The sequence below is a fragment of the Hypanus sabinus genome, chromosome 8, assembly GCF_030144855.1.
Source record: "Hypanus sabinus isolate sHypSab1 chromosome 8, sHypSab1.hap1, whole genome shotgun sequence".
NCBI classification, from domain to species: Eukaryota; Metazoa; Chordata; class Chondrichthyes; order Myliobatiformes; family Dasyatidae; genus Hypanus; species Hypanus sabinus.
Window position 1 is genome coordinate 142,195,844 of NC_082713.1, and position 23,152 is coordinate 142,218,995.

At 40.1% G+C, this 23,152-nt stretch overlaps 1 protein-coding gene across 3 annotated transcripts in view; it reads left to right on the plus strand.

The window, feature by feature from the left end:
* Positions 1-22,478, plus strand: part of wnt5b (wingless-type MMTV integration site family, member 5b) — a 129,790-nt gene extending 107,312 nt beyond the window's left edge. For all 3 annotated transcript variants that reach the window (XM_059978069.1, XM_059978071.1, XM_059978068.1), the window contains exon 5: positions 12,133-22,478. In XM_059978069.1, the coding sequence (XP_059834052.1) occupies positions 12,133-12,591 (459 nt within the window). In that variant the 3' untranslated portion in view covers positions 12,592-22,478. The remainder of the gene's footprint in view (positions 1-12,132) is intronic.
* The last annotated feature ends 674 nt before the right edge of the window (positions 22,479-23,152 follow it).

The window sequence follows — 23,152 nt, forward strand, 5'->3', positions numbered from 1 at the left end:
TTTACAGGTTAGGAATTTCTTACGTGATTTTTTACCAAATTACCCCTTGATCTGCTCTTCAAATTTGGCTTATGTTATTTTTCAGTTTAAACCTTTTCAAAAACGATTAATAGCTATCATTTATAAACAGTTAATGAATGCTCGCACATCACCTAATGATAGGGTTCAACGCTCCTGGGAAGTAGAACTTCAACATTCACTCTCAGATAACCAATGGAGTAAAATTTATTATTTAGTTAATAATTCATCTATCTGCACACACCATATTTTAATTCAGTTTAAGATAGTACACAGGGTCCATATGTCCAAAGATAAATTGGTGCATATTTTTCCTAATATATGCCCTATTTGTGACAGATGTAATGTAGAAGTGGCTACTCTAACCCATATGTTTTGGTCATGTGTAAGTTTAAATAATTTTTGGAGGGATGTGTTTGAAATATTATCTAAAGTTATAGATAATGGATGTTCAACCTAATCCACTTACAGCAATTTTTGGGATTATTCCAGAGGAAGCAAGCAAAGTGTTTGCCTCCGCCCAACATGTGATAGCTTTTTCAACTTTACTGGCTAGGAGAGCTATTTTGCTACACTGGAAAGAATCTAACTCGCCCATTGTTTTCTATTGGCTCTCCTCCATCATGTCATGTTTAAGCTTGGAGAAAATTAGAAGCCAGGCATTTGATACATCTTTTGATTTTGAACAAGTCTGGCGACCCTTTATTTAATATTTTCACATGATTTACTTTGTCTTTATTTATTTATTTTTCTTTATTCTCTTTGGAGAATATCCTTGTCCATGAAGGTTCGGAGATGACTGGAAGGATGTGTTTTTTTTTCTCTCTCTTTTTTAAGTTTATCCTCATTTGGACTGCCCAATCTTTCTTTTTTTTTCTTTCTCTCTTTTTTGTTTTAGTTTAGTTAGTGGGGTTTTTCTTTCTCTATCAATAAAATTTCCAATTTTTTTTACGATTGCTATGAGGAGTTGTAATTCCTCTCTGACCATTGTATATGTAACAGCATAATATGTCACCTGTTTGATATTATATGCTTTTTGTCTTTAATATTGCTGTTTATATGTCTTTTATATTATCTACTTGTTAAGCTCTTTTGATTTATATTTGTATATTCTTTATTTGAAAATCAATAAAAAAGATTGAAAAATGAAATGAAATGAGAAAGGCAGAGGATTAAAAAAACATGACGAGGAACCTCTTTAATAAAACTTATATAGAAATACAGAAACATAGAAAACCTACAGCACAATACAGGCCTTTCGGCTCACATGTTCAGCTGAACATGTCCCTACCTTAGAACTACCTAGGCTTACCCATAGCCCTCTATTTTTCTAAGTTCCATGTATCCATCCAGGAGTCTCTTAAAAGACCCTATCATTTCCGCCTCGACCACTGCCACCAGCAGCCCATTCCATGCCCTCACCACTCTCTGTGTAAAAAAACTTACCCCTGACATTTCCTCTGTACCTACTTCCAAGCACCTTAAGTATGTGTCCTCTTGTGTTAGCCATTTCAGCCCTGGGAAAAAGTCTCTGACTATCCACAAGATCAATGCCTCTCATTATCTTATACACCTCTATCAGGTCACCTCGTCCTCTGTTGCTCCAAGGAGAAAAGGCCAAGTTCACCCAACCTATTCTCATAAGGCATGCCCCCCAATCCAGGCAACATCCTCGTAAATCTCTTGTGCGCCCTTCCTATGGTTTCCATGTCCTTCCTGTAGTGAGGCGACCAGAACTGAGCACAGTACTCCAAGTGGGGTCTGACCAGGGTCCTATATAGCTGTAACATTACCTCTCGGCTCCTAAACTCAATCCCATCATATGCTTTCTTAACCACAGAGACAAACTACGCAGCAGCTTTGAGTGTCCTATGGACTCGGACCCCAAGATCTCTCTGATCCTCCACACTGCCAAGAGACTTGCCATTAATGCTATATTCTGCCATCATATTTGACCTACCAAAATGAACCACCTCACGCTTACCTGGGTTGGACTCCATCTGCCATTTCTTAGGCCAGTTTTGCATCCTATCAATATCCCACTGTAACCTCTGACAGCCCTCCACACTATTTACAACACCCCTAACCTTTGTGCCATCAGCAAGCTTACTAACCCATCCCTCCACTTCCTCATCCAGGTCATTTATAAAAATAACCAAGAGTAGGGGTCCCGGAACAGATCTCTGAGGAACACCACTGGTCACCGAACTCCATGCAGAATATGACCCGTCTACAACCACTCTGCCTTCTGTGAGCAAGTCCGTTCTGGATCCACAAAGCAATGTCCCCCTTGATCCCATGCCTCCTTACTTTCTCAGTAAGCATTGTATGGGGTACCTTATCAAATGCCTTGCTAAAATCCATAAACACATTTATGGCTCTACCTTCACCAATGTATTTAATCACATCCTCAAAAAAATCAATCAGGCTCATAAGGCACGACCTGCCCTTGACAAAGCCATGCTGACTATCCCTAATCATATTACACCTCTCCAAATGTTCATAAATCCTGCCTCTCAGGATCTTCTCCATCAACTTACCAACCACTGAAGTAAGACTCGCTGGTCTATAATTTCCTGGGCTATCTCTACTCCCTTTCTTGAATAAGAGAACAACATCTGCAATCCTCCAGAACCTCTCCCATCCTCATTGAAGATGCAAAGATCATTGCCAGAGGCTCAGCAATCTCCTCCCTCACCTCCCACAGTAGTCTGGGGTACATCCTGTCCGGTGACTTATCCAACTTGATGCTTTCCAAAAATTTCAGCACATCCTCTTCCTTAATATCTACATGCTCAAGCTTTTCAGTCCATTGCAAGTCATCACTACAATCACCAAAATCCTTTCCCGTAGTGAATATTGAAGCAAAGTATTCATTAAGTACCTCCGCTATTTCCTTCAGTTCCATACACACTCTATCACTGTCACACTTGATTGGTCCTATTCACTCACATCTTATCCTCTTGCTCTTCACATACATGTAGAATGCCTTAGGGTTTTCCTTAATTCTGTCCGCCAAGGCCTTCTCATGACCCCTCCTGGCTCTCCTAATTTCATTCTGAAGCTCCTTCCTGTTAGCCTTATAATCTTCTAGATCTCTATCATTACCTAGTTTTTTGAACCTTTCGTAAGCTCTTCTTGGTTAGATTTACAACAGCCTTTGGACACCACGGTTCCTGTACCCTACCATCCTTTCCCTGTCTCATTGGAACATATCTGTGCAGAACCCCATGCAAATACCCCCTGAACATTTGTCACATTTCTTCCGTACGTTTCCCTGAGAACATCTGTTTCCAATTTATGTTTCCACATTTCTGCCTGAGAGTCTCATATTTCCCATTACTTCAATTAAACATTTCCCTAACTTGTCTGTTCCTATTCCACTCCAATGCTATGGTAAAGGAGACAGAATTGTGATCACTATCTCCAAAATGCTCTCCCACTGAGAGACCTGACAACTGACCAGGTTCATTTCCCAATATCAAATCAAGTACAGCCTCTTCCTCTTGTAGACTTACCTACATATTGTGTTCTATGACCACTTAAACAAAGCTTCTTTTCTGGTCAGATCCTCAGCATTTTGTTGATTCATTTGAAATGTATATTTGCTGATTTCATGCAATGCAATGAAAAATTAGACTTGTAACATTTCTTCCCTGGTTCCAGTCAGTCAGCTTCAAAAATCTGTCTGTACTTACCTTTTGGGTTGTGGAGGGTAATGGCTACACAGAGTTGGCTTCACTCTGAGCCAGGAAATAGATAGTATTATATATTTTTTCCTGTCTCATCGTCTGAGCAAAGACATACATAGTATGGTTTTGCTTAAAAAGAGGGATAAGTCAGGGACATTAGGAGGGAATGTCACTGTCTTATGTTTCTTCTAAAACAAAGCTGTGGGAAGTATCTTGTTTGAATTATTCTTGATGGTGCTTGGAGGGAATCATTAGAACCTTTAGAAGTCCTGAGTGAGAAGAATTATTTTACAGCACACTAATAGCTGATTTAGTTTAACATTGTTTGTTGAATGAATAAATGTACAAATAAAGCTGAAAAACGAAGGCTTCCAACTTTTTGTTGTAGAATGGTATAACATGCATCTGAAAGCAACGTGGACAGCTTAGCGTCAAAATATAGTTACCAAAAAAGTTTTTAAAAATGCATTTTCTGAAATAGTATTATAACAAAAGTAAAGTGCATGTGAAATGTCCTTGTACAGATGATGGGTCCCTATTTATCATGGAGAGAGAACACCATTTTTAATGTACATAGTAACTTTTATTACACTTGTTAGTAAGGAGTAGCCTGTCAATGCTACACTCATGATAGTCGATGGCAGTTGGTACTTTATTCCTCCAACTGCAAAAAAATTTGGTTATGTTTTAAAGGATCCTAGAGTTTTCTCTTAATTCTTGGCCTTGAAAGTGGAGTCAATACACTGAAATGTGTCAAGAATTCCCTCAGCCTTAAATTGGATTAATCCACACTTTCCTACTATTCAACTTGAAGTGAAGTTAAATACATCTCATTGTCATTCCCTAGTGTAATATATGCAGTAGGTTCTCTATTAGCTATCTTAGCTATATCAGCGAGCCTACATTCAACTCAATTCCCCTCATTATTTAGACCCCAAGTATCAGTCTGGTGGCTCTTCTAACGATTCAAAGAAAATTTATTATCAAAGTATTATCAACCCTGAGATTCGTCTTCCCCACAGACAGCCACGAAACAAAGAAAAACCATGGAACCTGTGCAAAGAAAATCATTAACCCTCCTACTCCCCACACGAGAAAGAAACAAATTGTTCAAATGGCAACAAAAACACAAGCGAGAAACACAAAATATAAACACACAAAATCGAAAGTCCAGGAATACTTAGTTCAGAGTTCAGCTCAGTGTTCATTTCTGCAGGCCACCCCAATGCAAAATCACCCAAAATAGCAACAAAAAAAGGAACGACCAGAATCCAGAACTTAGAACTTGTCTCAGTACTGGAGAAGTGATTTAATCACTGCATTATACAGTGCACTCATGGCTTCCACTGACTTATATTAAATTCATGGAATTTATTTGGGTTATCTCTGGGGTGGGGTATGTTTTGAAACTGCATGAATAATTGGGAAAATAATTATAGGTCTGTTTGCATTACTGAGCGGCTTAATCTCTTGCTTGATGGCCTTTTATTTTAGTGAAATATTTTTTCTTGCTTTTGTTAGCTCCTGCTGTTACACTTTTCTTGGTTCTTCTTTTCTGATCATCCTGTCTATCTGAGTATACCACTCTCCTTTCTCCTGCAAAGGCTTGGAGGGTTTACCTTTCTGTTTAATTTTACTTTAATATATTTGTGGGCCATATCTATTTATTTTGCCTGTTCATTTTAGGAATATATTTCTCCTATATGGTCAGATTTATTCAATTCAAGGTGCTTTGGCAGTCCACTATCATAGTGTTGCGGACCAATTTACTTCAGTCCAATTAGCCTAATGTTACTTATTAATGGACTGCAAGATGGTGCTGGTGAACCAATTGAATTGACTTTATTACTTACATCCTTCATATACATGAGGAGTAAAAATCTTTACATTATGTCTCCATCTAAATGTACAATGTGCAGTTATAATAATTTATAATATTATGTTCAACAGGATGGTCAATATAACATAGAAATACAGTTTTGTTAGCATAAATTAATCAGTCTGATGGCCTGGTGGAAGAAGCTGTCCCAGAGCCTGTTGGTCCTGGCTTTTATGCTGGGGTACCTTTTGCTGGATGGTAGCAGCTGGAACAGTTTGTGGTCGGGGTGACTCGGGTCTCCAATGATTCTTCGGGCCCTTTTTACACACTATTCTTTGTAAATATCCTGAATAGTGGGAAGTTGACATTTACAGATGAGCTGGGCTGTTTGCACCACTCTCTGCAGACTCCTGCAATTGAGGAAAGTACGGTTCCCACACCAGGCAGTGATGCAGCCAGTCAGGATGCTCTCAACTGTGCCCCTGTAGAAAGCTCTTAGGATTTGGGGGCCCACACCAAATTTCTTCAACCACCTAAAGTGAAAGAGGCGCTGTTTTGCCTTTATCACCACACAGCCGGTATGTACAGACCATGTGAGATCCTTGGTGATGTTTATGCCAAGGAACTTAAAGCTGTTCACCCTCCATTGATGTCAATAGGGGTTAGTCTGTCTCACACCATGGCAATGTTCTGCGGACTACATACAATACTTCTAAATATACCTCTTTTGAATTATGTTGACTGCAATCTGCGGCAGATAAGTATAGCAATGTACTTTTAAATCAGCTTAATGATCTCCAGGTTTCACATTCTTCTGAAGGGCTCATCAGACCAAGCATGTATGGCGCCTTTAAGAGGACAAAGGTTCATGGCCATGGTCTGAAGCAAGGCGGAGGGGTGGGAGACTTCAAGCCAGGCTGAAACGCAGAAGGATGAGGCACCCTTGACCCAGCAAGTGTGCATTCTCTGGAGAACAAAATTGTGGACCTGAGGACTAGGTTGTTGTATCTAAGGGAATGGTGTGTTCTTTGTCCGAGTGAGATGTGCCTTTCATGCAACATGCCAGATCAAGAAGGCTTCTTGATTTACAGAATGGTTCGAACTGCTGATTTGGAAGAGGCAAAATGCTAGAAGTGTGTGTTTTATGATAAACTGTTGGTGGTGCTCCGATGTGATGGTTTTGTCGAACTGGTGTTCCCCTGACATTGAACACCTAATGATCAAATGTTGTCTGTTCTATTTACCTAGGGAGTTCTCCATAATTCTGACCAGTTTACACACCACTGGTAGCCGACTATAATCAAGCACTTGAGGTACTGCATGATGTTGTCTCCAAACATGAAATGGTCCGTCCCGATGCATTTCAAATCACAGTTGAGGATTTCAAACAAGCTTGTTTGAAGAAAACCCTGCCCAATTACTATCAGCATATAACCTGTAGCACCAGAGGTCCCAATGTACTAGAGTGCTGTTAAATTAAGATAAGGAATACCTATCACTCCTTGCTCAGACTGCATTTTGGTAAATCAGATCACTTGGCTGTCCTTCTCCTACCTATATACAGCCAGAGGCTGACGAGGCTCCAAAGATTCAGAAAACAAAGTAGTGGTCGCAGGATTGCTCTGAGTTGGACTGAACTGTGTTCGAGGGCTCACATGTGGATCTCAATGAATGCATCATGGTTGTCACAGACTTTATTAAAACAGTTGTAGATAAATGTGTCCCCACAAAATCATTCAGAGTCTTCCCCAGTCAGAAGTCCTGATTGAATCTTGAGATCTTAAATCTGCTGAAGGTCAGATCAGTGTGGCGACCAAGAAAGTTACAACAGGTCCAGGTACGATCTCCGGAAAGCCATCCCACGGGCAAAGTGGCAATTCCAGGCTAAACTTGAATCCGTAAAGGATGCTTGACAGTTGTGGCAGGGCTTGAATACTTTCACCTCATAAAGTTAAATCAAGCGACATGGCACCGAGGGCTTTGCTTCCAGATGACCTCAATGCCTTCTATGCTTGCTTTGACCATCAAAACATGGAGGAACCTCTTGCTTCAAGCAGGCTTCAATTTTAGTGGTGTCCAAGAAAAACGTGGCAACCTGCCTCAATGACTATCATCCAATAGCATTTACATCCACAGTGATGAAGTGCTTTGAGAGGTTGGTGATGAAATATATCAACTCATGTTTGAGAAGTGAATTGGATCTACTCCAATTTGCCTACTGGCACACAGGTTCATGCCAGAAGCCATCTCACTGGCTCTTCACTCAACCATGGAAATATCTGGACAGCAAAGATGCATACATCAGGATGCTGTTTATTTACGCTCAGCATTCAATACTATCATCCCCTCAAAATGAATCAATAAGCTTTAAAACCTTGGCCTCAATATCTCTTTGTGCAATTGAATCCTTGATTCCCTTACATGTAGACCACAGTCAATTTGGATTGGCAACATCTCTTCCACAATCTCCATCAGCACAGGTGCACCACCAGTCTGTGTGCTTAGCCCCCTGCTCTACTCGCTTTACACTTATGACTGAGTGGCTACGTACAACTCCAATGCCACATTCACGTTTGCTGATGACACTGTTGTTTGAAGCCAAATCCAAGGTGGTGACGAATCAGCATATAGGAGGGAGATAGAAAAACAAGCGGAGTGGTGCTGTAACAACAACCTCTTACTCAATGTCAGGAGGAAAGTAGAGGCCCATGAGCTAGTCCTTATTAGGGAATCAGGTGGAGAGTGTCAGCAACTTTAAATTCCTCGGTGTTAACATTTCAGAGGATCTGTCCGGGGCCCAGCACAGATGGTGCAAATTTGAAGAAAGCACAGCAGCACCTCTACTTCCTTAGGAATTTGCAGATTCAGCAGGCCATCAAAAACTTTGACAAACTTCTTTAGACATGTAGTGGAGAGTATATTGACTGGTTGCATCAGAGCCTGGTATAAAAACGCCAATGTCCTTGAACAGAAAATCCTACAAAAAGCAGGGAATACAGCCCAAGCTCTCCCCACCATTGAGCACATCTGCATGGAGTGCTGTTGCAGGAAAGCAGCATCCTTCATTGGGGACCTTCACCACCCAGGACATGCTCTCTTGTGCTACCTTCAGGAGCCTCAGGATGCATGCCAGGGGTAGGAACAGTCACTATCCCTCAACCATCCAGCTCTGAACCAAAGGGAATAACTTCACTCGACTTTTCTTGCTCCATCACTGAAATGTTCCCACAATCTATGACGTGTTTTCACAACCTATGGACTCACTTTCAAGGACTCTTCATCTAATTTTCTTGATATTTATTGCTTATTCATTTATTATTATTATCTTTTTGTATTTACACAGTTTGTTGTACTTTGCACACTGACTGAACACTCATGTTGGTGCAGTCTTTCATTGATTCTGTTATTGTTAATTTACTTAAAGATACAACATGGTAACAGGCCTTTCCGGCCCAATGAGCCCATGCTACTCAATTATACCCATGCCGCCAACCAACCAACCAAACAACTACCCATATGTCTTTGGACTGTGGGTGGAAACTGGAGCATCTGTGGGGTCATATGGGGAACGTACTGAATCCTACAGATACTTAGCTATGTAATTGTGGTGCTTTGTTATTATGGAATCATTGAGTATTCCCCCAAGAAAATGAATCTCAGGGTTGTATATGGTGACATATACGTACAGTATCTTGATAATAAATTTATTTTGAACTGTGGCGACCCATTTCCTGGCACATCCGAACTGGCTCACAATTAGATAGCCTACTGGGGTTTGCGAGCACAGGGCTTTGGAGCCTCTGCGCCACGGGGGGCAGGTTGAGGGAGGCTTAAAAGTGAGGCTGAGGATTTCGAATAAAGTTTTTTCTTTCGACCGCAGTTACCGACTCCGTGTCGTAATTTTAGCGCTGCGTGTAGCACACCGCTACAAATGGTGACCTCGACGGTCCAAACGATTTTTGGACCAGAAATGACCGACGCTGCCTCTGTTCATGCGGTTTCGTTGAAACTGCCGGGTTTCTGGACACAGCGACCGAACCTATGGTTCCAGCAAGCTGAAGCCCAATTCCACGTTCGCCAGATCACCTCAGACGACACCCGCTACTACTACGTGGTGAGCTCCCTCGACCAGGACACAGTGGCCCAGGTTGCGGAGTTCGTACAGTCGCCAAGGTGCAGCAGCACACCAAAGCCCCACCACAGCAGTTCCATCCCGCCCACCGGCGTTTCGACCACATTCATGTGGATATCGTGAGCCCCCTGCCAGTGTCGCGCGGAGCGCGGCACCTCCTGACTATCGTGGACCGGTTCACAAGATGGCCAGAGGCCAACACCTCCGAATCTTGCGCCCGAGCCCTGATCACCACCTGGATATCTTGCTTTGGTGTACCGGCCCACATTACCTCTGACAGAGGCGCCCAGTTCACCTCCAGCCTGTGGTCAGCTATGGCCAGACTTTTGGGGACTCAACTGCACCACACAACTGCCTACCACCCACAGTCGAACGGGCTAGTGGAGCGTTTCCACCGTCACCTGAAGTCGGCCTGCAAGGAGCCAGCTGGGCGGACGAGCTTCCCTGGGTCCTACTCGGCATCCGCACAGTGCCCAAGGACGACCTGCACACCTCGTCGGCCGAGTTGGTATATGGCGCGCCCCTGGTCGTCCCCGGGGAGTTCCTACCAGCCCCACGGGGGCAAGAGGAAGATCCCGCAGCAGTCCTGGGCAGACTACGTGAGAAGCTCGGTAACCTGGCCCCCATACCCACTTCACAGCACAGGCGGAACCCGACCTGCGTACCCAAAGACCTGCAGAACTGTAAGTTTGTGTTTGTACGAAGGGGCGGGCATTGGCCACCGCTGCAGCGGCCATACGAGGGGCCGTTTATGGTGCTCCGGAACAACGGGTCCACGTTCGTGCTGGACGTTGGGGGGAAAGAGGAGGTTTTCACGGTGGACCGCCTCAAACCGGCCCATGTGGACCTGGCGCAACCGGCCGAGTTTCCGGCACCTCGGCGCAGAGGCCGACCTCCCAAGCAGGTTCCGGCCCAGACTGTGGACGTTGGGGGGTGTATCACCGGTTCTGGGGGGGGGGGGGTTATGTGGCGACCCATTTCCCGGCACATCTGAACCGGCTCACAATTAGATAGCCTACTGGGGTTTGCGAGCACAGAGCTTTGGAGCCTCTGCGCCACGGGGGGCAGGTTGAGGGAGGCTTAAAAGTGAGGCTGAGGATTTCGAATAAAGTTTTTTCTTTCGACTGCAGTTACCGACTCCGTGTCGTAATTTTAGCACTGCGTGTAGCACACCGCTACAGAACTTTGATTTATTCTCAGCATGTGGAGAGCAGATTTGTATTTTTTTCTCATCATACTGAGGAGCTTAAGCTAAACTGGATACAAATGGAAGGTTCCTTTTCCTGAAGAACCTGATAATTTTTTTACAAGAATCTAAAAACTTTCATAGATATATTCTGGTGACCATTCACAAATTTCAGAGCTTTACAATTTGCCCCAGTGCATCTAGGCTGAAATCTGTTTGTAACTGTTTGGTTTCAGCATTTTTTCTTCCCTCACTTCTTTGAGTTAAAGCTATATATAGGGCTCTTGCTGTAAGCTATATTTTTCTCCTAAGCTTCTTGTACTTGAATAATTACTGGCTATTACCTCTTTAAGGGTGACGGTAATTTCTGTTCTCTGCATATTACCTGGGTCAATGACAAATATTCCTTGATTAGTGTTTGTTAGTAAGCTAACTTTCCTGTTCCCATATAACCTGTCCACTGAGTGAAATTGTCCTCCTCTGTGGTTTCTCACACCAATCCAAACTAAAACCTGCCATGGAGACCTCTGTGGCTCTTGACTTCACATACTCCGTGGGCCCAATCATCTTATTATACTTAAGTGCAAGCTGTTATCACACAACTCTTACCTGCAGGGGGCAGTAATTCATGTTTTTAATATTGTGTCACACGATGCCTCATCTGCACGTCACCACTCAAACACATATGTATGAAATCCAATGTATGTCTACATACTCAAGTGATGAAAATTAATCCAAAAACAATCTTAGGCTTTCTTAGCAATTCTATTTATCACTATGATCTGTCTTAAATTTAATCTTATGAACAAAATGTGCTTCTTGTAGAGTGTGCTTTACTTTTATTCCATGACCTGGATCACTTGAAATTTGCTGCTTAATTTTTCTCCTGCTTTGTATCTCTTCACTCATGGCTGGACATGTTTCTGGTTCTGACTGTCTCGTAATAAGTATGTAATCAACAGGTCAGGCAGTGTCTATGCTGCGGCCCTTTATTCCTCTCCATAGATGCTGCCACACCTGCTGATTTCCTCCAGAACTTTGTGTGTGTTGCTTTGGGTTTCCAGCATCTGCAGAATCTCTTGTGTTTCTAATATCATTCACTTGTTAGCTATCAGGACCATGAAAGCTGTTTCTCAGGCTTGCGTTAGTCCGGAGAAAATACAGATTTACTAATTCTGCAGCTGGAAGTAACAGCTGTTAAGTATCATTCATGAATGGGCACTAACACTGATGATTTTATTCATGAAACCTAATTTCTAAAGTTAACTTTGTCCTTTTATTCCAGGCTGTGTATAATCTGGCAGATGTGGCCTGCAAGTGCCATGGTGTTTCCGGCTCCTGCAGCTTAAAGACGTGTTGGCTTCAATTAGCTGATTTCCGGAAGGTGGGTGATCTGCTCAAGGAAAAGTATGACAGTGCAGCTGCCATGAAAATCAACCGTAAAGGGAGGCTGGAACTGGTAAACAGTCGCTTCAATCCTCCCACTGCAGATGATCTTGTTTATCTTGACCAAAGCCCTGACTATTGTGTGAAGAATGAGACCACGGGCTCACTAGGCACTACAGGCCGCCTGTGTAACAAGACTTCAGAGGGAATGGATGGCTGTGAGCTAATGTGTTGTGGACGGGGTTATGACCAGTTCAAGACTATGCAAGTCGAAAGATGCTATTGTAAATTCCATTGGTGCTGTTATGTCAAATGCAAAAAGTGCACCCAAATAGTTGATCAATTTGTTTGCAAATAATTTAAGTAAAAAGGCCTTCTGATCTAATGAGTGCCCGGAAAGTCTACACTTGTCCAAAGCACTACTGCTAATATGGTGAATGTATGTGTCCTCAGACTTCAGAAGAGAAACAGAATCACTTACCAGATAAAATGAACAGCTTTATAATCACTTAATATATATTATATATATATATAAAATTAACTGGATCTAGTTACTGCACTCTGCTTTTGGCCTCTTGGGCTCTCCTTGTACAATGTAAATGAGTGTAGCATTAATGACCAAGTCTTGTCTGCTGACTATTTATTGAAGATGAGGTCACAAAATTTTGCATTCTGACCTAATTTAATTCAGTTTTCAAAGCCAGCTTCTGTCTTCAGCATTTTTACCAGCTATTTCACTACAGTACCACATCTGTTGTAAATAACACCGATAGCGGGGACTGCTCACAAACAAGGAACCCTGCAAGTGAACCTAAAGTGAGAGGAAAGAGATCCTGTGGGTATCGGTTTACCTTAATTCATTTTAAGTTACCTAATAATTTTCTCTTTCAAATAGCTGTAAGTGTATTTTGTGTTTTGCAACCTAATAACCTGCACTGTTGTTCTGCAAAATTTATTATCCATCTTGGCAAGGTACTTTTAACTTACATTCTGCACAAATGTGTATATATGCTTGTACTTAAAATATGTGCCAGAATGAAAATAGGCATGCAACTACATTTATACTGCAACTTTGATTTGTGCAAAGATACATATTTTAAGATTAAATATCTTTTGGTTGCATAGAATGTTATAAATATTATTTCTCTCTAATAATAGTTAAAATTTAAAAGTGGAAACACAGATTTAAAATAAAATGTGGGGATTGGGAATGTGCATACTACATCTGTGGGAATTAAAACCAAATGAAAAACCATATTCAATAAAAAAAAATTCTTAGAAAGCTAAAATTCAAATGATGAGTGTCCTAAAACAACAGAACCATCTTTTCATATGTCTTTATCTGTTGACTTTGAATGAGACTTGAATTTATTAGTTTTTGTTTTCCTGAACAGATAAGGATGTAAATTCTGAAAGTATCAATGAGAATCTGTTCATACCAAACTCATAGAGCCAAAGAGCAGGAGTAAGTCATCTTTGAGTCTGCTCTGTCATTCAGTACTATTACCCTAATGTCATTTTGCTGTTTGCTCTTCATACCCCCAAATGCTTTTGTGCCACCCTTTTCTCCTCCTTAAATATATTAAGCAACTTTGCCTTCTATGGTAGAGATTTACACAGGTTCTCCATCCCTTGAATGAAAACATTTCTCTTTATATCAACCCTAACTGTTACACTTCAATCCTGAGACTTGCACCCCACTTGACAGGGACAGGAAAACATCCTGCATCTAATTATTCGACCCAATCTCTCCTCTTAAAACATTCCAAGAACGAATCTGATTAGCTTTTCTCAATAGCATGTGTACCCTTTCTTACTGTGGGAGATCAAAATGGCACACAATACTGCAGGTATGCTCATTAAGGTCCTGTATAGTTGTAGTAAAGCAACTTTGCCTCTGTATGCAACACCTTTGTCTTATCTGCTTGTTTTACCTGCGTGTTAGCATTTAGTGACCAATCTACATGGACACCTTTGTACATCAGCATATCTCAGACTATCACTATTTAAATACTACTCTGTTTTCTATTTTTCCTACAGAAGCTTGAGCCTTGGGTCTAAATCCCATCCAGTTTAATGTTATTGGCAATCTTAGAAACATTACATATTACAAATAATTCAATGTGTATTGCAGATAGCTGGGGTCCAGGTATGGATCCCAGTGGGTAATGCTCTGCCACCATGGGAAAGAATCATTTAATTCCTGCTCTGTTTCTTGAGTGTCAAGTAACATTTTATGTACAAGTTTATCAGTGGCCTTCTAAAAATCCAAATACACCACGTTGTCTGGTTTTCCCTTATCCTCCTGCTCAAAAACTCCAGTAAATTTGTCAATCACAATTTCCTTTTCATAAATCAAAGTGATCTAATCCCATTGTTAATTTGCAAGAGTCAATTATGATATCCCTTATAAGTGCCTTTTGCATTTTCTCTCACTGCTGATATTAGGTCAGCCTTCAATTTGTAGGAACTATTTCTCAATATATTGAATTATGAAAGACAATAACCAATATATCCATTGTTTCTATGGCTATTTCTTTTAAGTACTCCAGATTGCACCTGTGCACTTATGGGCTTAACTTCCAGCACCTACCCCCGCCCTGTATTATTAACTCCCTTCACTCTTCCTTATATAGTGGGTGGAATATTTGTGACATCGAGCAGCCACACACCTATGTGCTAATGCACTATCTGCAAAAAGTTTGAAATTGGGTGAAAGAATGGAAGAACTGTTCAGCATTTGTGGAAGTTGATTGAAGAAGTCTTTTTGCAATTTAATTGTTTACATTTTATTAGAATGATTAGGTTTTACTATTTAATATTTTTTTAACCTCGCATATCTGCATTTCATTTCAATGCAAAAAACAAACAAGCCATTCACTTGTGTCACTGTCTGGATTGAAGAATAAAAATTGTTAATGATACTTTTTAAATCACACAGGTGTGGTAGCTATAAATTATTTAACAAAGTCTAATTAGATAACAACACTCTCTTCATGGCGTTCTTACCTCAAACAACTTTAATAAAGATTTTTGGAGAATTCTTTATATTCTTGGTTATTTTAGTTAATATTTGATAGTTTGGCATTGTAGAATATTGAATATATCATGTTAATTTGTTACTTCATTCCTACTGTTCATTGCTCCACCCACTAAAATAAGCTTTTTTTTTGTAACAAAGTTTACATCCTCTAGCTTTTAAAATACAAAACATGCATTACAATAATTAAATAATTAGACAGATTACCCATCATAATTCTGAACAGAGTGGGCAACCCAGGAGTTTTGAATTAACTTGGTTTTGAATCCAACTAAAACTAATGGAAAAGTAAATCGTATGACTTACTTGAGACAGGTTGAGAAATATTTTGCCAATTTATTATTTTTTATAACCAATTAGAATATCGTTCTTGAGAAGCCATAACCATTATGTAACCATTAGGGACATAGGAATGTTAAGAAATGTCAAAACTGATGTTCTCTTAAACTTTGGGTTGTAGCAGATTGCAACAACCAAACCACATGCTGCAAGGCCAAACCAGTTTAGGTTTGCACTGTTGGTAATTATTCTTGGATTTGCAATCTCATCATACTTGGTTTAGAGACAACAAAAGTAGACTGCAATAAGAGAAAGCTGAGAGCAACAATAATGGCGAGGCAAGGGACGGGCCAGTTCAGATCTCTGTTCTGTGCTGAGCTACGCTGACCTATGGGACTTCAGTTCAGAATGCCATTTGTTTGTGGTTACTGTATCCATGACGTGTTTTTTTTCTCTGCACATTGGGTATTTTACATTCTTTTTTTATGGGTTCTTTTTATGGGCATGACGTGTTTTTATTCTCTGCACATTGGGTGTTTGACGGTGTTTTTTTAACACATGGGTTCCCTTGGGTTTCTTCGTGTCATGGCTGCCTGTTAGGAGTCGAGTCTCAAGGTTGTATAAGGTATATGTACTTTAATAATAAATGTACTTTGAACTTTGAATGGGGTCAGTGAGGAAATAACAGTGGGAGTTCGTAAGCAATACTGTAATGAACAGCCACAGGTAACATTTCCTAAATAGAGGCCTTATTGGTAGTCTGTACTTTTTTCTAATGTTGGTTTGTACAGTCTTACTTTGTTCTTATAACATTTAACAACAGCAACTCAAATAGTATGACACAAAAATTAAAGTTCAAAGGTTCAAAGTAAATTTATTATCAAAGTACATATATGTCACCATATCGGACTCTGAGATACATTTTCTGGCAAACATACTCAATAAATGTATAGAATGATAACCATAACAGAATCCGTGAAATACCACAGCAACTAGGTGTTAAACCAGAGTGCAAAAGATAAACTCTGCAAATACAAAAAGAAATAATAATAAATAAATAAGCAATAAATATCAAGAACTTGGGATGAATGCTTGAAAGTGAATCTATTGGTTGTAGGAACGTTATAATAATAGGGCAAATGAAGTTGAGTGAAGTTCAGAATCAGGCTTATATCATTGGTATGTGATGTGAAATTTGTTAACTTAACAGCAGCAGTTCAATGCAATACATAATCTAGCAGAGAGAGAAAAAAATAAAATAAAACATAATAAACAAATAAATCAATTATGTATATTGAATAGATTAATAAAAAATGTGCAAGAACAGAAATACTATATATTAAAAAATGGAGGTAGTGTCCAAAGCTTCAATGTCCATTTAGGAATTGGATGGCAGAGGGGAAGAAGCTGTTCCTGAATCACTGAGTGTGTGCCTTCAGGCTTCTGTACCTCCTACCTGATGGTAACAGTGTGAAAAGGGCATGCCCTGGGAGCTGGAGGTCCTTAATAATGGACGCTGCCTTTCTGAGGCACCGCTCCCTGAAGATGTCCTGGGTAGGCTAGTACCCAAGATGGAGCTGACTAGATTTATAACCTTCTGCAGCTTCTTTCAGTCCTGTGTAGTAGCCCCTCCATACCAGACAGTGATGCAGTCTGTCAGAATGCTCTCCATGGTACAACTATAAAGATTTTGAGCATATTTGTTGACATGCCAAATCGCTTCAAACTCCTAATAAAGTATAGCCACTGTCTTGCCTTCTTTATAACTACATCAATATGTTGGGACCAGGTCTAGGAGCTTATTGATTAGTTTTGAGGGGATGATGGTGTTGAATGCTGAGCTCTAGTTGATAAGGAGCATTCTGATGTATGCATCTTTACTGTCCAGATGTTCCTGGGTTGAGTGAAGAGCCAAAGAGATGGCATCTGCTGTGACCTGCCACTCTGTCAGGCAAATTGGAATGGATCTAAGTTACTTCTCAGGCAGGTTCATCACCAACATCTCAAAGCACCTCATCACTTTGGATGCTGGATGATAGTCATTAAGACAGGATTCTTCTTGGGCACCAGTATAATTGAAGCTTGCTTGAAGCAAGTGGGCATTTCAGACTGCTGAAGTGAGAGAATAAAGATCTCAGAGAACACTTCAGCCACTTGATCAGCACAGGTCCTTAGTATTTGGCCAGGTACCCTGATTGGCTAGATGCTTTTTGTAGATTCACCCTCCTGAAAGCTGCTCGCATATTGGCCTCAGAGACTGAAATCATAGGATCATAAAGAAATAAAATTACTTTATGTTGGGAAAAATAGTAGAGAATTGAATTCAAGCCTTTAACCTAACACGGATTGATTAGTAAAAAGATTGTAATTGTTTAATATTCAGCTGAGAGTGGACATATGTGATTTGTGTCTAGGGAGAACTTCTATTGGCATGTGGAGCAAAACCTTTTGTTAGATACAACTTTGCTGTTGTATTAACAATTTCGTCCTTTTGGCATGAGGCATGAGGCATCTTGGACTCCAGTAGTTTAATCTGGATCAGTTACCTTCCAGACAGAAGGCCCTGCCCCAGTCTCCAAACCATCCCCTGACAATCAGAAAAGCCCCGCTACCAGTTTGCCAGCTAGAAGGCTACATTGGTTTTTATTATGAGTTTTAACACTCATAATATCTTTTTAAAATTTAAGTAAATAGTTAATAAAATTACAAATTGTCAAAGCATTTTCAAACAAGTACTAATTACACCTTAAAATTAATGTAATTTTCTAATAACAATAACTTCCGTGTTTTCTCCTAAACCTAATTCTTTACAATCCCCACTGAAAACAAATGTGTTCCCATATTCACGACACACCTCCCTAGCGTAATACAAAAGAATCTCAGCAGGCTAGCTTTTCCATTAACGTATTGGAATCCAGTTCATTTCCGAAAAGATAGGTTTGACCTTCTCAATTAAACATTTGATATATACATTGAAGCCAGTGCTTACTGCTATTTACAGGTTAAACACTGCAGGTTCTCTTTGTCACTGCTCGAGTCAGCTAGTGAGTTCCAGTGCAATAAAAATAAATGTTGTTTGGAAATTTATTGAATGACTGTTAATGTGGCTTTTGCAAAACTATTTGTGAGAGACGTCTGTAGAATTAATATACTATAATTTTCAAATATTTAATTTCTTACCATATAATGTTTGATTAGTTGACAAGTTGAACAGTGACCTGTTTATTTATTGGGTAGATTAGTATAAATTGATAGAAAATAGTGCAATCACACCTTATTCATCTTTACATTGCTAAAATAAAGTATATACTGTAGCTCTGGTCACAAAGTTAGATGCAATAACATTTTGGAGATTTTGGAAAAGATTGACAAGGATGATGCTCAGTCCAGCAAAATGCAATTATGAAGAAGATTGGTTAGACTGGGTTGTTTTCTGGAATAGGGGAGGTTGAAGGATACTTCGAGAAGTATAAATGTATATGGAACTTGTGTATTGGGAGGCACAATGACACCGCTCATAGAGTTGCTGCTTCACAATCCTTTGGCCTGGGTTTAGATCTGACCTCAATGATACCTGTGGAGAATTTGCATGTTTGCCTTTTAACAGCACAGACTTTTTCAGTGCAATCCATTTCCTTCCCACACCAAGGACATGTGCACTAGACACTAAATGATGTGTGGTGTGGGTAAACAGAAGTATTTGGGGCAATTTGATGGGAATATGGAAAGAACGAGATAGGTGTATAGTTGGTACTTGATGGCTGGTGCGAACTTGGTGAGAAAAAGGGTTGGCTCTATACCCCAGTTTTATGGTTTCAACATTCAGATACCTTTTTCTTTCCAATTGAATTATTTGTCTACATTAAACATGCAAGAAAACTGTACTTACCACACTTTTGAAATTCAGTTCTATGGAGCTCAAAATAAATAAACTACTGTACTGCATGTTTAGCATGTGTAATACCAACGGTATAAGATAACGTATCTGTGTAACATACCTGTAACACTTGTTCCTTCGCTGTTGCTGTTAAACAATTGATTAGCTTTTGCTAGTTTTCTACTCTTCAAATAGGTGACTTCTTAACAGCTAGTTGTTAAATTCTACAGCATTGATTTCACTCCTTCAGAATGACATCTATCTGCATAATTTAGCAGAAGCTTCAGTGTAAACTAATCCCCCAGAATCTGTCTCCACAAACAAACTCCCCCTCTGCAGCTTTTTCAACAACTCAGTAAAATGTATGAAGTGAATCTAGTAAGAAGTTGGTAAGTACAAGTTGCCGTGGTGTATTGAAGTCAACCTCCTTATCATCATTCCACCTCCCCCACAGTACATATCATCAAAACCATAGGTAATCTGATAACTGGAATAAGGCCCTGAGAAAGAGGAACAAAAGTAAACCATTCATCTCATCAAGTCTGCTCCATTTAAACATGGTTGATATTTTTGTTCACCACTTTTCTCTGGCCTTCTCCTCATAATCAAAAATGCCCTTACTTATAAATAACCTGTCAATTTCTGCCCTAAATAAACATAATGGCTTGGCCTCCACAGCCCTCTATGGTAATAAATACCACAAATTCAGCACCCTCTGAAGAAATTCCTCTGAATTTTAGTTCTAAAGGGACGCCTGTAAGTTCTGAGTCTGTGGCTCAGAACCCAGACTTTTCCACTGACATCCTCTCCACTCTCCACTAGATATTTCAGTGTTCTGTAGGTTTCAGTGAAGTCCACCCCATCTCCTTATCCTTCTGAACTGAATTCCATTGAATACGTGCCCAGAGGTATCAAATGAAAGAGAGTGCTAGTGTTGGCCAATGATGTGAAATCCCATTAACATTTAGTTACTTAAGTTTCTCATTTTTACTTATCCCTTAATTTTCTAATATATCTGGCAAGTTTTGTACACCTTGCTCTTTGAAAACACACAAATTATTTGGTTAATTCTTCTGTTTATTTATTTTATTTAGAGATACAGCTTGGTAACAGGCCCTCCACCTAATGAGCCCAATTCCACCTACTTGTCCAATTAAGCTACTAACCTGTACGTCTTTGGAATGTGGGAGAAAACTGGAGCACCTGGAGAAAACACACGATCATGGGAAGAACATTAAAACTCCTTACAACAGCAATAGAAATGAACCCAGGTGACTGGGGCTGTAACAGAGTTACACCAACCACTATGCTACCACGGCATCCCCAAATAAGCAACTTCCTTAATTCCCTTCATAAGTTCTTTCATTGCTGTCTGTGTCCATATTTGGCATTGTTAATCTTTTTGTTACAGATTTTTAAAAGCTCTTACAGTCCATTTTATGCTTCTACCTTCCTTTATCAATTTCTTAATCCTCCTTTGCAGAGTTCTAAAATGCTCACATCTCAGGTTTACTGTTAATTCTGCTGCCTTCATAAACATTTTCCTTACAGGAGGAAAAACAACCCTTTAAATTATTTGTTTCAAATGTTACGGTTTTTAAATTTCTGAATAACATCAACATATAGAGTTAAGAGGCAGTTTTAGCAGCAGCACACCCAGGTTTATCTTCTGTCAATCAGGTCTGACAGGATGTCTTACAGGTGGGGCCTTCAAGATTCTGAGGGTAGTTAATCTCTTCAAAGTATACTTTTGCATAATCTTACTTAAAGTACAGTAGCTCAAAATGACAAATTGTACTGGGAAAAGAATAGTATATTGTCCATGTTTTTGGTAAATGAAATAATTTTTGATGTCAAAAATCTGGGTAAATGAAATATTCTTTTGATACAAGAAAACTTTTGAAATCTGCCTAATTTTGATCCTGTGGGAAAATTGCAACAATAAGTTGCTAAACTGTCTCTGGAAGAGCCAAAGACAATCTGATTGCATCATTGTGTCTGTGCAACTGTGGCTTCCACTCAAGGATAAGAAAACTTCTAACTATAGAATTTTTATTGTTCAAAGATGCTTGCATTCAAAGCTACTGAATAATATGCCGGAATCAACAGGACCTGTGGTTTTTAAAAAATCAGATTAGCTTTGAAGTACAGGTTTTCATGTTACATCTGGAGTCAAATAGCCAATTGGTCCAAATTGTAAAATGATTGCAAACCTCTAAGCAATGTGTGATACTAACCTGACCTGACCGATACACGTAGATTACCACTGTCTGTACTTCTGCTATAATTTAGTATTTCTACACATAATTTTTTATGAGAATGTAGAAAATGTTATTAAATATCTTCACTTCTGCAGATATTTATGATGATCAGGAACCTGACCTGATGGCGCTGGTGATGTACAGTGACATTTTATGGGCAGCATACAAAACTACTAGACACTCTGCTAGATACTGCAGCCTGTAATTTCCCTTAAAGAAATGCACTTTTGAACTGTTGATGTGACTAGTGATTTTACGATCTCCTGAAGAATTTGGAGATTCTGCAGGTATGCTGCTCGTCAGGTGCGCCATCGTTGGGGGTGGTCGCTACGCGAAGATTAACCCAATGCTCAGCTCCATTACTTCATGCCCAAGAGCAGAATATGAACAGGTAGTCAGCACTGTCTGCCTGCATTTGACCCATCTCCCTCTATTCTCACTTCTACCATCCCGGAAGTGCAGGAGTCTTGATCCCACACTGCCAGGTTCAGGAGTAGTTGTTACCCTGTGGCCATTGGGCTCCTGGACCTCCGCGCTGAACTGACTCCACAGTTGTGGACTCACTTCCAGAGACTCTGTAGCTCAAGCTCCATGTGCTATCTGTCTGCTTATTTTCACTATTTGCACCAATGGCCCTGTTTTGCACATTGGGTCTCTGTCAGTCTCTGTCGAGTGCAGTTTTCATGTATTCTATTGTGTTTCTTTGTTTTGCTGGTGTCTGCAAAAAGATGAACTTAAAGTTTGTATATGGTGTACATTATTAATAAATTTGAATTTTGATCTTTGAACTTTGAACTTCAGAGTTTCTAAACTTTGTCCCTTGTTAGTCATAGTTAATCTATCAGGAGGAGATGTAAGCACAAGGAGGTATCAGAAGGAAGAGGAAAAATGCTGGAATTGTGCATTATATTAAAAAATATATATATAAAAAGGTTGCTGCTATTCCTTTGGATTTGTGAGCTGCACGGAGGAGGGGAGCCTGCTGTGTGGGCAACAACTTGCTCTCTGTATTCTACTGTCCTGGCTTATGGATACGTAGACAGCCGGGAAGCGACACCCATGGTCAACCCTAAACAATAGAGGGCCTCCCTCTCCAATTATAAAGAAAGAGATTTTCTGGAAATGTGAAATTAAAGTGAATGGCAGAATCCAGGGAGAAAGGAAAATTCGGTTGACATTATAAGCTCAGACAAGAGAAAATCTGCAGATGCTGGAAATCCAAGCAACACACAAAATGCTGGAGGAACTCAGCAGGCCAGACGGCATCTATGGAAAAAAGTACAGTCGACATTTCGGCCGAGTCCCTTCATCAGGACATTGTAAATTGACCTTTCAGCAGAATTAGACATTCTAACACAAACTAGAAAGTCTTATTAGCTGAAATTATTGTGAATTCAGTGTTGAAACTGATGTCTTGAGCTTGAAGACAAAATACTGCTCCTCGAGCTTATAAAGTGTTTTG